The 13,789-nt window shown below is 44.0% G+C and overlaps 1 protein-coding gene across 1 annotated transcript in view; it reads right to left on the reverse strand.

Moving 5' to 3' along the window:
• Window positions 1–283: 283 nt before the first annotated feature.
• Window positions 284–13,789, reverse strand: part of DRGX (dorsal root ganglia homeobox) — a 14,243-nt gene continuing 737 nt past the window's right edge. Inside the window, exons 2-6 of the mRNA XM_085229360.1 lie at window positions 12,584–12,681; window positions 12,346–12,447; window positions 9,954–10,126; window positions 9,349–9,461; window positions 284–546 (exon numbers count right to left, since the gene is read on the reverse strand). Coding sequence (XP_085085486.1) covers window positions 284–546; window positions 9,349–9,461; window positions 9,954–10,126; window positions 12,346–12,447; window positions 12,584–12,681 — 749 coding nt within the window. The remainder of the gene's footprint in view (window positions 547–9,348; window positions 9,462–9,953; window positions 10,127–12,345; window positions 12,448–12,583; window positions 12,682–13,789) is intronic.

Raw genomic sequence — 13,789 nt, forward strand, 5'->3', positions numbered from 1 at the left:
CCTGGGCATTTTTGCATCTCTGGGATGTGGAAGGGGAGCTAAAAACAGTTTCACAAATATTTCCAAACACAGATAGTGCCGATAAATCAGGAGAATGAACCTACAGTGGTGCAAAAGAAGCAAGGGTGTGTGAAAGGCAGCCAGAGTGGCCACTCAGATTTACCAGGTCCCTGGTGGCCCTGTGATGTGCTACTGAGGCACAGCCACTCTGCAGTTCCATTGATGGCAAAGCCCTGGTGTCTGGTCTTGGCTCCAAGGCTGTGGGGCCAGCATCAATCTGGCCTCATACACTCTTCTCCCCTTCCATGTGCTCCTTGGGTGGAGAGGGCTGCTTGTCCTGGCTGCTCTCTGGGCTGGGTTTGGCAGGAGGAGTGGGGCTGCCGGTGGTGGGCAGGAGGTTGGCAGACTGCAGCACGGCCTCTGAGTGCTCCCTGGCTTTCATGCGCAATGCAGCTACACTTGCGGTGCGGTTGCTTTGGCAGCCGTAGGTGGGCAGGAAGGAGAGGCCCATGGGGTCTGGAACGCAGCATGAGCACAGTGGGCCCCCTGGGAAGGAAGAAGACAAGGCAGCATCACTGCTGGAGAAGGTATACTCCCAGCGGCAGGGCATCCTCATGGGAATGGTCTTCTGACCTGGTCTGAGTGACACACGCCTACAAGTGCCACACCATACACAGTATCTTTCCTTCAACAGTCAACCTGGAGAAGGCAGGGATGGGGTTGGAATCTCAGGTGGCATAAGTCCCCTCTTTAGTTGACTTTTAGTAGGTGTGTAGATGCTTTCAGGATGTAGATTATTTCTAGAAAACTAGATTCTGCTCTGCTGAGACCCACAGGGAAAGAATCATAGAATCGTAGAATTGTTAAAGTTGGAAAGACCAATAATATAATCCAGCCCAGCCATCAGCCCATGTCTGTGACCACTCTAGACCATGCCACTCAGTGCAACATCTGCCCTTTTCTTGAATGCCTCCAAGGACAGTGATACAACCACTTCCCTGGACAGCCTGTTCCAATGCATCACCACTCTTTCTGAGAAGGAATTAATCCCACTACCCAACCCAAATCTCCCCTGGTGTGACTTAAGATCACTGATTCTTGTCCCATCACTAGTTACCTGGGAAAAGAGGCCAACCCCCCTCTTACTACAATCTCCTTTCAGGTAGCTATAGAGAGTTCATATATTGCGAGACAAGCAGGTGACAGATGGAGCAATTGAAGGCAAGTTGAGTCAGAAGAGAGCAGCAAAGCTTAGACCATGCAGATTTCACCACAACCAAGGTGGACCTTGTCTCCAGTTCCTATCCCAAGTTACTGCTCCATGCCTACCCTCAGTCCCATGCTGGAGGTGTCCCCTGCCCTCCACCCGCAAACTGAAGTCTAATCAGTCTGGGCAGCAGCATTTGTTAGGTGAGTGTGGGGCTCCCATCCCTGCATCTGGAAGATTACTGCAGAGATAAAAAGCTGAAAATGAAAATATCTTAGCAATTATGCAGGACCTAATGACCTTCTCCTACAGCACAGTAAGATGAGAAAGGATTTTTCTTGTCCACACCCCAACTACAAGCATCAAGTCTGCTTGCACGAGTCTGTTCTGCCTTCAAGAGACAACCTCTGTGTTACTTAGGTATGATGACTCAAAAAGAATGGTCTCCAGAAGTGAACCAAAGCCTCCTAAAGCTGCTGCTGTTGAGATGGCTTAGAGTCTCATCAGGAGGGGTGGGCCAGACTATCTTCACTCCAACAATCTGACAAACACAGGCTGTGTCAAGCAGGAAATATAGTAGTGGAGAAGGAGTGCAATGGCTGAGCTGCCACTTTGATTTGCTCTCTGGTGAGAGACACTGTGGGACACCATTCTCCCCAGGGTTATCAGTGGCCACACAAACTACATATCCTCTTCAGCCCCTGGCAGAAACACATCTTCAGCTGATACACAGAGCAGGCAACAGCTGGGCTACTCACAACCTGACAGTGTCTTCCTCTGATCTTTTCAAGCCAAGGACTTGTTTTAATTTCTGCAGTTAATATTTGAGTTAAATGGCTCATGACTAACTGATGGAACTAATAATCTGCAGGGAGCAGGTAGTTTTTCTCTTCCACTGCTGCTCTTGGTAGCCAAGGGTCAGCACCCATTTGTGAGGGATGAAGGCAGACAGTTGTTTGTTTTTAGGACGTTGGCAAGACTTCTCCACAACAACTATCAGAAAGTAGCAGCTTGCAGGTAAGGTTCTCGAGAAAAGAAGTAAAAAAGATTCTACAAGGCACAAGTTATTAATGTAATTCCTTTTAGTGTAATCCCTTTTACTCTCATTACACTCCCTGATAGAGCATCTGATCAGCAGAACAATATTTCCATGAGTTTAGACATTCAAATGATTTACACAAGTATATATTACTACTTGACAAATATCCTCCATTTTTGCTTTTTGCGCTAGGAAAATCTATCTTTAATTTTGTGATCATTTTGAACACAACAGAAGTTTATAGCAAAATCCACTCAGTAACACATTTTTTGCCACCACTAACTGTGCTCATGAAGTCATGTTTTGCCCTGATGAAATGCAGCCACTTCAGGTGTTCTGAATGCCTCCCATTACAAGAGGGAGGAGAGGAGGACTGGTGACTTAGAGTACCTGCAATCTGCAGGTCTTTCAGCTGTGGAAAGTCTTTTTTTCCACTGCTAGTAGGTCCCACTAACTAAAGGTTGGTTTCTGAAATGGAACATGTAAATGTCTCTCTGTGCATCAGCTGTATTTGCACTGCTGCTCTCTCACACACTAAGATGTTCCACCAGAAATGAACACACTGCCAAGCCGGAAGAGGGAAGAAGTGGAGAAGAGTCCCTTTCAAAAGAACATAAACCAGCTCCAGCTCCTAAGAATAATTTTCATTCCATCGTTAGAGAGGGATAAAATATTTAACAGCCTTCAGTACCAACCTAAGCTCTTTGCTTAATAATTAGAGCTGATATTACCCGTGGCTCTGCAACCTGAGGGTGCAGAGTTACCTGCAGTGGGAACTAGGATATCTATCAGTATTTCACCCATAAATCACTCCTTGCATTTTCACTTAAAAATTCCAGGTTAAAACACTTGCAAACAACAGCTCCCACCTGAAAAAAATATAGAGCACAATCTTGCTAGAGAATAAGAGAATAGGACTTAGCCCTATTTCTATTTAATGTAAAAAGAAGATCGAATCTACCCTGCAATTGCCTGTGTCTGCAGGCAGCAAATCTAATGAAATCCATTGGACTTTGCTGGCATAAAGGCCAGGACAAACAATATGTGAATCAGCAGCTCATTCAGTCAGCCCATGACCCAAGAAAGTCGCATCCACACTAGCAGTCATCACTATTCTCTTATATCTTATTGGAGTAGACCTGAGCTTACAGTGGGAGAGGAAGGAATTGTTCCTACTTAACATCTTCAGAGAAGTTTAGGCACCTATCTAACTCCCATCAAAATGAGTGAGGGTTAGACCTTTAGCCTTAGAACCCAATCCAGCTTTTTCTAACATCTCTTGCAGTTTGATATCGCTTTAATGGGATTTGGAGCTGGTTACTACAATACAGACAGAGAACTGTTTTCTTTCCTTTAGGAACTTACTGCCTCTTGTACACAAAATTAAAATGCACAATTAGATTTCCATTAACTTAGAGCAAATTCTGCTGAATTGATCTGAACCTCCACGTATATGAGATCATACTTTAAATGCTCAGCCTGAACATAAATACTTAATGTCATAAATACAGTCTGAAATATTTGATCCACTTGGCAGTTTAATTGATCTACTACAGAGACTGACAGGAAAAATTAAATTAGTTCTGTCTTGTCTCTGCCAACATTACATTTCAATTGTAATGATATTTGATCTACAATTTTGGTTGTGGTACTTTCTGTGCAATTCCCAGGTTCAGTTTCAGCTTAGAGTGAGATGGGAGTGGGGCTCATATTGATACAGGAGTATTTAAAATATATATTTTCTATTTCAACCCAACAGTTTAACGAATTTAACAGGCAGTCCTTTCAAAATGCAAAAACTCAGTTCACTGCCTCTTGCAGTATTTGTGCATATCCGCGTTTGATGTGAACAGCTGAACAGCAAGCTAAATAGGGGGGGGGAAGTGAGGAAAAATTCGCTTTTAAATCATCACCTATCAATGCATTCTGTTTACTTTGCAGTGAAAATATTACATTCATATCAAATATACTTTTTGCGTAGTCATGTTGATTTGGTTGGAAGGTCAAAAACAACCTTGAGTTCATAGTGTCATTTACCAGTGAGAGCTGATTCCAAAGGAAGCTCCCTTTTGCTCTTCATATATGTTGCCAAAATTGTGTCTATTAAAGCCTGAGGAATAAGTGGGTAAAACTAGGTAGTTTTATCCAAACGTTTTAGAGCTGTGAAACAAGAGATTCAGAAGAATATGAAAGGTATGGACTCAAATGCCGAAATGGGGGGGCACCAGATCCTTACAGCGTTATTTAGAGTAGCCTGTTGAAGTTGTGCTGTTGTGGAAAATGCATTTGTTAAACAGAATTCACCTGCTAATTTGCTATTTTACATGATTTGTCATAGTAACATGCTGAGAAAAGTCAGTACATCTGTAACTGAGTACAAATGAATGACAGAGAAAACAGAGGAACTCCCAAGTTCTGATTCCAGTTCCCCAATCTCAAGATAAACAGAGGCACTTCAATTCAGTAAGCACCAGTTCAGGAGTAAGTCAGGTCCTTGAACACTTTTTTCTCAGCTTACATAGCATAACGATGTTGGGCAAATTCTCTTCATCTTTTCATAATAGAAATCAAAATGTAATGGATGAACAGCTCTAACTGGGGCTTCTTTGTTGGTATGATTTTTTTTCCTGGATACTGCAATTAAGCCTCCGCTAATAGGAACAACAGCAACCATGGCAGCAATAAACCATGAAGGAACATAATCCTCTGGAATATCCACTTTGGTGGGCATAATGCAGCCTTGCTTTTCTATCAGCGAGTGCTGTGGAGGTGCCATAAAAACCAACTGAGCTATAACTTGCACAGTGCAAAGCTGGGAGTGAATTATGAAAGTAATTCCCTGACAAGTGTAATTATTTCTCTCCTCATACACTGCACTTTGAATCACAGGGTCTGGGGAAATTTCAGCGGAATGTAACAGATACACTTTTGGCCTCAGTCACCAGAAATGGTAGAACACTTCCGCTAAAAACCGGAGATTCTTGTTTACACCCATTAATAACATCTTCTGCATTAATGAATTGCATTCATGCTGTCATCCATTAAGAAGGTACTTTGAGGTCTCTCTGTGCACAGAATGCTAGCTTCTCCTGATGACTCTACTGTTATACAGCCCATAAATAAAACAAGTATTTTCCCTTCATATTTGAGGTCTGCAATTAAATCTACTAAATGGACTGCAGATGCATAGTTTACAGTAAGTGATTCATCTTGTAAGACCATGGAAATGTCGAAGTTGCCACAATGAAGTAGCATAGTTGTCAAATTAGGACAAGTTCAGAAAGTAACAAACAACTGAAATTTCATCTGTGTGAGCTACACTTCTTCCTGACCATGAGCAGCAGTGAAGATCTAAAACCCCGAAATAGAATACACAGTAATCCACCAACATTATGACATTATACTAATTATTCAAATGAGAAATTGCACAGGGATAACAGTTTTCTGCTCAGTTTTCAGTGCAGACCCAGACTCATCTTCCAGTCATATCCACCAGCTACCCAGAAGCAGCATGTGCAGGGCTCAGAGGAGTGCTGCCCTTTGAAGGGTTGCAGAACTACACAGAGTGTAAAGCAAGCTTACTGAGCAACATGCAGCCTGTCCAAAAGCAAAGCTGCTGCCCAGTGCTAGGCTGTCCTGCTAGACTAACTTCATCTGGGAAACTGTGTTTGTTATATCCTTACATTATGAATTAGATACAGATAGCATGTACCCTAGATACTTTATGCAGCCTTGGAAATCTGGGGCTGGAGCCAAACCATCAAAGTCAGAGAAGGAGAAAGAGAGGTATTAGTTCCTTTATAAAAGAGAGTGAACTCTCAGGTGGCAGAAAGAAAACGGTCCCAGAGAGATAAAATAATTGTTAATTAGTTACATCACTATCATCACTTGTTATTCACTATATTGATTTTAGTTGTCTCCTTCTAAAGCATCAAATATTACTCACTGACACCAACAAAGTGTTGGCTCACAAGCCTGACAAAACACATCTTGCCTCCTCAGAAGGAAACAGCCTAAACTTCCCAGTGGTGTCTGATGCGCTCAGAGTGCCCTTTTGTCTGCTTTACAGTCTTACTGGAGAATGTCAGAATTGTTTTCCCAGTTGAGACAATACATATCTATTTACAGGATTCACATAGAGGACCTCTTTATCAGTATTTCCTTTGAAATTTGCATAGAAGAAAGCTGGGCTATGCTTCCACTGCTAGTGAAATGGCTTTGACTTTGGAGGAATTATTTTGGTTTCAAAAGCACAAAGAATTCCTCGTAGTTCCAAAATGTAGTCAGGGTGAAGATAGGTGCCAGAAAGAGCTCGTAGCCACATGGCTTTTCAATAAAATGTGCAAAATCTTGTGGAAAAAAAAGCAAAATATTGGAATTTTATGCCCTGTGTACAGTTGAATGGGATTTTGCGTTGTTCAAAAGTTCTCTGCTCTCAGAATCATCATGGTAGAGCTCAGTCAGTATTTCTGTTGCAAAATGAGACTAGATTTTCAAGGGAGATGCTTAGGAGACTTCATTAAGGTACAGAAGAACACTGAGTAATTTCCACCTAAATGTAGGATCAGCTCTCCCTCAACAGACCTGAAGTTGTACAAACCAGCTCCTACCTCAAAGAGGGAAATGAGAAGGAAAGTAAAAATCTCTGAATTGAGCAAGACAAAGAAGGCTATGAGAAGGCTTTGTGAACATTGAGCCCCTCTCTGCCTTTTCCTTCCTTCTCACAACTACACTCTCTTCTCCCAGACCTGCGTGTGAGCTCAGTTGTGCTCCCAATCACATTAGTTTAGAAGGACCGTCATTCACTTGCGTTTCTGTACCAGAGTAAAACAGAACATGAATCGTGCCTGTGATCCTTTTGGTCTGCACTGGACCTTAGAGATGGTCCTGCTTCTGACTGCCAATTAAACAGAGGGAAGCACAGATCTGCTGTGAACAGACCCAATTCCAGTCAAGGTGAATTGCTCTTGGAGAAACAGGGAAAGGGAACTTACAGTGGTGAGACAATGAAAGAGAAGACATAATTTCACATGTAATACCACAGGAAAGATGCTACATTTATTCTCTGCTCATATAAATCAAACCTGCCACCTTACAGTCAAATCATTCCCTCTCAACACCAAAGCCAACATTTGATATCACTGAGACTTAACTGCAGAAGATGGGAGCATCTCAACCTAGCAAGCATGACAACATGTCAACAGGCATACACAGAGCTCACAGTAGGATCTGCAGATGGATTTCTTAAAATCACAATACCCTACAATATACCCATCTCCTTGCACATATCTAGAGACTTCAAGAGTCACGAAGGAAATGTAAACCAAAGCATCTCAGCAAGGAACTGAAAGTGTAGCTGAGAAATTCATCATACGTGCACAAGACAGCTACCCATCTCTGTCCAAATTACAAAAAATCTGTATTTTCTTCTGGGAACGGTGTTTCAGGGGCACTGTCTGTTAGCCTGGGCAACTGACTGCCTAATGATTATATCTGCCTGAGATTCGGGACTAGGATTTTTCCTGCCCCTAGGTTGTAAAACTGCTATCAAGCAAAAAGGAGCAGATTATTAGTTTTTTAGTGACTGGCTCGTAAAATCACAGGGAAGAAGATCCATAAGTCTTTCAAATAAATAAAACTTTAAAAACCCTCATGACAAATGTTTTATTTGTCCATTTTTATTTCATTTTGCTGAGCTTCCATTTATTGCTATTATTTTCCTTAAAATTTAGATAAATTTAAGCATGAAGTGTGAGAAGGTATTGATGCATTCAATTTCAAAAAATACTTAACTGTTAATTTTAAGGAAAAAAGAAGCCACTTCCACCTGAAATTATTTACTGAATACAATCAATCCTATTTTCACACCCAGGATGACATTGCCATCAAATGATTTTTTGGCCCCCTAAGATAGCTTGTATCTACTCCAGAGAGGCTGTTCCTGCCCAGTGGAGATGCTCATGGTCACAGAGCAGAGGTGGAGGGGACTGCACAATCTAACAGCCACTGTCTGCCACAGCATCTGGGTTGACTGTCATCCTTTGAGCTCTAGGGCTTAGGTTACACCTCTGTGGCCTTTCTCGATTCAAAATCACCTGCCAAAATGGCACTTGCTGTGCTTTCGGCTCTTTTTGGAAAGACTTGGAAAAAGAGGGAAGAGAGGACAGGACATTGGCCTTAATGCAAAACTCTGCAATTCAAAGAATTGCTTCAGGAATAAACCTCAACTGCACTGATTCAAGTGGAAATACTCAAGAGGAACATGAGGTATGCCAGGGAGCATAGCGAGAGACTGTAGAGGACTTCAATTTTCATAGCAGAAGGTCCTCAACAGGGAAATTTTCCTCACAAAATATTGCACCACACTGAGCACAGAGCAAAGCTACGTGCCACTTTGTGCTTGGCAGTGCTATGAGACTGTACATCCTATAAATCTATAAATTGAATTCATCCTGCTTGCACCCTTAGTCTTAGAAATTACTAGACTAGGAACAGCTAATGGATCAGCTGGCGATTTATTTTTAAAAGATGCATACTGCTGCTTTTTGCAGCCCAAAGAGATATGGACACTGGATATAAGCATCCTGATGCCTGGATCCCACGTAATGCAGAATTACTTTGCATGGTGCTCTGTCCCCATGCACTCACTGTGTTCAATCTTCAGGAAGATGTGCCAGTCAAGAGGGGAAAGGTCTAAGAGTTGCAGAGAAATACTGCACAGGAAACTGCATGCGAAGAGGGGATGAAATATCAGTAATGGTGCCAGGCAATGTATAATGCAAAAGGGTGTGTATAATTAATTTAGTAGCATAAATTTGACTCTTTAAAAAGAAACACATGCTTTGAATGACCAAACCATACCTGCCTGGTGGCAAAACCTGACCTCACTAAAGATAATGGAGTAAAATGATAGAGCTTATCCGCAAACCACGCTACCAGAAGAGACCCATTTCTGAGCCCACAGCATCAGTCAATGCAACTATCACCAATTGCAACAGAAAGGATCTACCACATCCCAACTACTTTTCACTGGCAAAGGTGGGAGCATCCATCAATGATGAGGCTGCTCTTTAAGCTGCTATCAAAAGTTAAAGTCACTTACCTTTTAGAGATGCAACGTGGGATAAAGCTTGTGCATAGGTGGCTGTGTTGAGAAGAGTCCCAGGCAGACAGGAGGGGAAGAAGGGTCCTGTAGGACCGACTGCTCGACTCAGGCTGAGGGAGAGGAGAAAGCAGCCTTTAGAACTAGAGCAGCTGACTCCAAAAATAGTGCACGTGTGTGCACACAAAACAGGCTCCCCAGGGCAGTGGTCAAGGCACTGAGCTTGATAGAACTGAGAAGTGTCCAGGCAACACTCTTAGACATATGGTTTGATTTTGGGGGGGCTTGATGTGGAGCCAGGAATTGGACTCAATAGTCGTTATGGATCCCTTCCAGTTCAGGATATTCTGTGATTCTATAATTCTGTACTGCTGTCTCGAGAACCAACTGGAGGGCACTAAGCCTGGGTAACATCAGCCTCCCACAGCCACCAGTTCCCCACACCCACATGGGCGGAAGGGAGTTGATGGTGGTTCATCTTTTGATAGGTTAGGTTGTACTTGAAATTGATACTATCCAGGTGCAGGCTTAGCATCTAGCAATGCATGTATGTCCATAAACACAATGCATGCTTGTCCCAAAGAACAGCAGCTGATTATTCTTACCTCTGCTGTATCTCCAGACTCTCTTTTTTATTCCTGGTTTGATCAGTTGGAGAAGGGGAATTTAAATTCCTGACAGGAGGTGCCACCTCAGCCATTGCTTCCTTAGAGCCTTCTTGGTCAGAAGCCCCCCTCTCTGTTTTCCTCCATTTAGCTCTTCTATTCTGGAACCACACCTGGAACAGGAGATCAAGCCAGGCTGAATGCCACATTTAGCCAAATACAAAGCAAGTCAACATTTGCCAAATTTTTACTCTGGTGAGATTGGATTTTGGATAAAATCTCTCATTTGTGTCCATGTTGTTATCCTAGATGAGTCTTAATATTACATTTCTCTCTTGAATATTTATCCATATAGAAAACAAGCCAAAAACAAGTCCAAAAGTTCTGAGGATTTTTTTGTTACCTTGGAGCAGATGCTCTGAGACCACCATATTTGTGGTGGAAAATGCCAAACCTCCCTTGAGGTCAAGGAATCCACATTTTAATACATGACTTCAAGTATAGGCAAGATTGTTATTATTCTCCTCCTCAAACTCCATTTTAGTTAGCTGCCTTTTAATTGCATATATCAGCAAACGTTGAATAATGATTTTATCTATATTCTAAATTTAGAGCAGTTAAATGCAAAGCAAAATGCAGACACTTCCTTGCGTCTTAATTGAATGAAGGTCACAGCTATAACAACATTTAATTGAGCTATTTTTCATTATCATATTTTAATGACTTTGCACTGACAGTTCGCCTGCTTCTGAGAAAAGAGCATGATGAAGTCGTTTATTTCCCTATTTAGTTATTGTTTGACAACATCATCTTCGATTAAGACTCTGCTTTATAGCACATTAATCATATTTGAATGAGCAAGGGGTATAAATGTAAACATATCTCCCATCCTCTGTGTTTCCCCATGTCCCTGCATGAAAGCAGGCTAAACAAATGCTTGCATCTATTGTCTGTTTGCATAATAGCCAACAACAAGGCTAAACACCCGTCCTCAGCAATCCAATTGTCACCACCCCTATCTCACCCTTGCACCTTTCAGGAAGAAGTTATGATCTTCCACTTCTGAATGCTCAATAATTGTCCCATTTATCTCAATTTGCAGTTCAGTCTTTAGACACCAATAGCCAAAATGGCATTTTTTATTATTTTTTTTAAGCCAGTACCTACAATGCACTGGCAAAAGGAGATTTTCATTTCCAAATAATAATCAGTTTAATTTGCCCGCATATGACCAATGATTCATGTTCAGATTTAATAATCAGAATCGCATAATCTGATTATAGAAGAAATAATTTGTTTACAATCCCCAATTTACTGCGGTGAATTCCATTATCTCTCTTCAGCCATTGGGTTTTAAGAGATACTAACATGACCCTAGGGAACAAAAGGCAAGCTATTATATTTCCTACAATTAGATCTTTGCATAGTCTTAACCCCGAGCACCTTAAAAAACAAAACAACAACAACAAAAAAAAACAACAAAAAAGAAACAAAAACCAAAACAAACAAACAAAAACAGCATGCAGAAAAGCCCCATAAATAAAATGAATACATAATTGGGTTCAAAAAATGACTTGCAAGTCAGTGTGGATGCCTGCATAGTTGTATGGATCCATCTCTTACAACTGCAGGAGTTCTGCTCTTAGTAGAGCTTGTAGACAGTTAGACAAAGTCAATCTCTGAGTACACAAAAAAAAAACAACACAAACATGGGCCAAAAAAAGAAAAAAGAAAAAAAAAAGGAAGGAAAAGAGAAGGGGGGGGGGGAAGGAGGGTAGAGAAGGAAAAAAAAAAAAAAAGGAAGGAAGGAAGGAAAGTAGGAAAGTGTGGAAAACAGAAAGGGGGGAAAAGAGTGATTATGGCCAATGGCATTCGTTGGATCTTACGAAAGGCATGGGAATTGCTTTACAGGCTCTATAGCCATCAGAATTAAGTGTTTCGAAAGTAGAGGAAAGGGAGAAAAGTTGAGGAGGTAGAAAAGCTCCTGCTGGCAGCGGGGCTCCCCCAGCTGCCCCAGCCCATGGCCTGCCAGTGGTCCGAGTGGCCGCCAGAACCACATCTCAGCTCTTTTCTCCATGCACACCCCCTCCAAAAGCAAGGAAATGGATGTGCATTGATGTAATTTAGTACCTTGGAGACGCGGACAAATTAGTGTAGAACATTATCACTAGTTAATTATGAATGACCGATTAATCAACCTAATCTAATATTCCACATTATGTTGATGTTATTAAAGTGCATCATGAAAATGACAGATCGTCTTCATTTGCGTTCTTTGGCCAAATGTGCACTCTGCAGTCATGATGTCAAAAAAAAAAAAAAAAAAAAAAAAAAAAAAAAAAAGTTTGCTGGTTTGAATCCCCGAGAGTTCAATCATCCCCGGGATGTTTACCTGCACCCGGGCCTCCGTCAGGTTGATTTTCATCGCCAGTTCTTCCCTAGTGAACACATCGGGGTAGTGGGTTTGAGCAAAAACCGCTTCCAGTGCTTCGAGCTGGTAGAGGGGAGGAGAGCGGAGGTGTCAAGGGCAGCGCTGGAGGCGAGGGGATATCCTGCCCGTCGGGGAGGAGGGCTTTCGGCACAGAACCGGGGAAAGCGAGGCTGGGGAGGGTAGGGGGTTGCGCTCCTACCTGCTGCAGGGTGAAGGTAGTGCGGTTGCGACGCTGCTTCCTGCGCAGGAACCCGTCGTCGAAGTCGCCGGCGGAGTGTGCTCCGAAAGGGGCAGCGCCTGCGGGCGGAGAGCCGCGGTGGGGTCGCTGGGCGGATGGGGGGGGGCGATCCCAGCCTGCCGGCCCCAGCACACCTTCCCCAGGAGTGAGGGGCAGCCTGCCTCCCGGAAAGGCTAGATTTCGGGTCGCGTGTGTTTCAAAACAACGGAAGGTGTGCGTGAGGAGGGGTGAACCCTCCCGGCCAGGGGTTTCAAGGGGTTCGGCAGGTTGACGGAGCACGAGTTGGTCCCTGGGGGAAGGCCTGTAGAGGGCAGGCAGCCCGCTGGGGTGCCTTGTTCAAACATAGCTCCCCTTCTCTTTCCTGACAACGTAGAGTAAAACAGAATGAAACGAACAAACAAACCCTTACAAGTCCTCACGCCCCAGGCCCGCAACAGCAGCACTGAGGATCTCCAGGATCCGACTCACAGAGTGCCCCACCAGTGTCCTACAGCCCCGCTCCCGCTCGGGCCACCAGGGCTGGGCACCACACTCAGCCCGCAGTACCGCTGGGGAACGGTCCTCTCCCCCCACTCGCTGCAGCCCTGGGCAGAAACAAATGCCGTCCCGGTGACCACAGAGCCTGGTCGCTTCTCTCCAGGCGTATTGATAAGGCACTCTCAGCAAGGGCTTTTCTGTTGCCGCTTCTTGGGTTAGTTTGGTTTTGGGGGTGTAAGGAAGTGGTGTTGCTACTGCCACTTGGAATGCCCCACGCCGGACGCTGTCACCCCGCACGGGGAAGCCGTGCCCTCCCGCTTCTGCCGCCCGCTGCCCTCGGGGGCTGCTCCCCAGCTCGGGCCGCCAAAAGCACGCACCGGTTATAAAAAACAACAACAACTCCCCCTCCTCCCCCCTCCAAAAAGACAAAAGCGTGTTTCCAAAGCTCTCTGCCAAAAACTAACGAACAAAGCTACCCAGGCGCTCGGTGAGCTCGGCACAGCTCGAGACAACTTCGCGGAGCGCACTTTGCAGGCGCCCTCCGTGCGTACCCGGGGGGGTCCCGCCCGCTCCGGGCCGGCTCCTACAGGGCTGCATTGGGACAAGGAGCGGGGCAGGGAGCGCTGGAGGCCGAGACCGAGGCAGGGAGTGGGGACCTGCCCCGAGCTGAAGGTATATGCGGGGGTCACG

Source organism: Meleagris gallopavo, chromosome 8 (assembly GCF_905368555.1).
Source record: "Meleagris gallopavo chromosome 8, MGAL_WU_HG_1.1, whole genome shotgun sequence".
Classification (NCBI taxonomy): domain Eukaryota; kingdom Metazoa; phylum Chordata; class Aves; order Galliformes; family Phasianidae; genus Meleagris; species Meleagris gallopavo.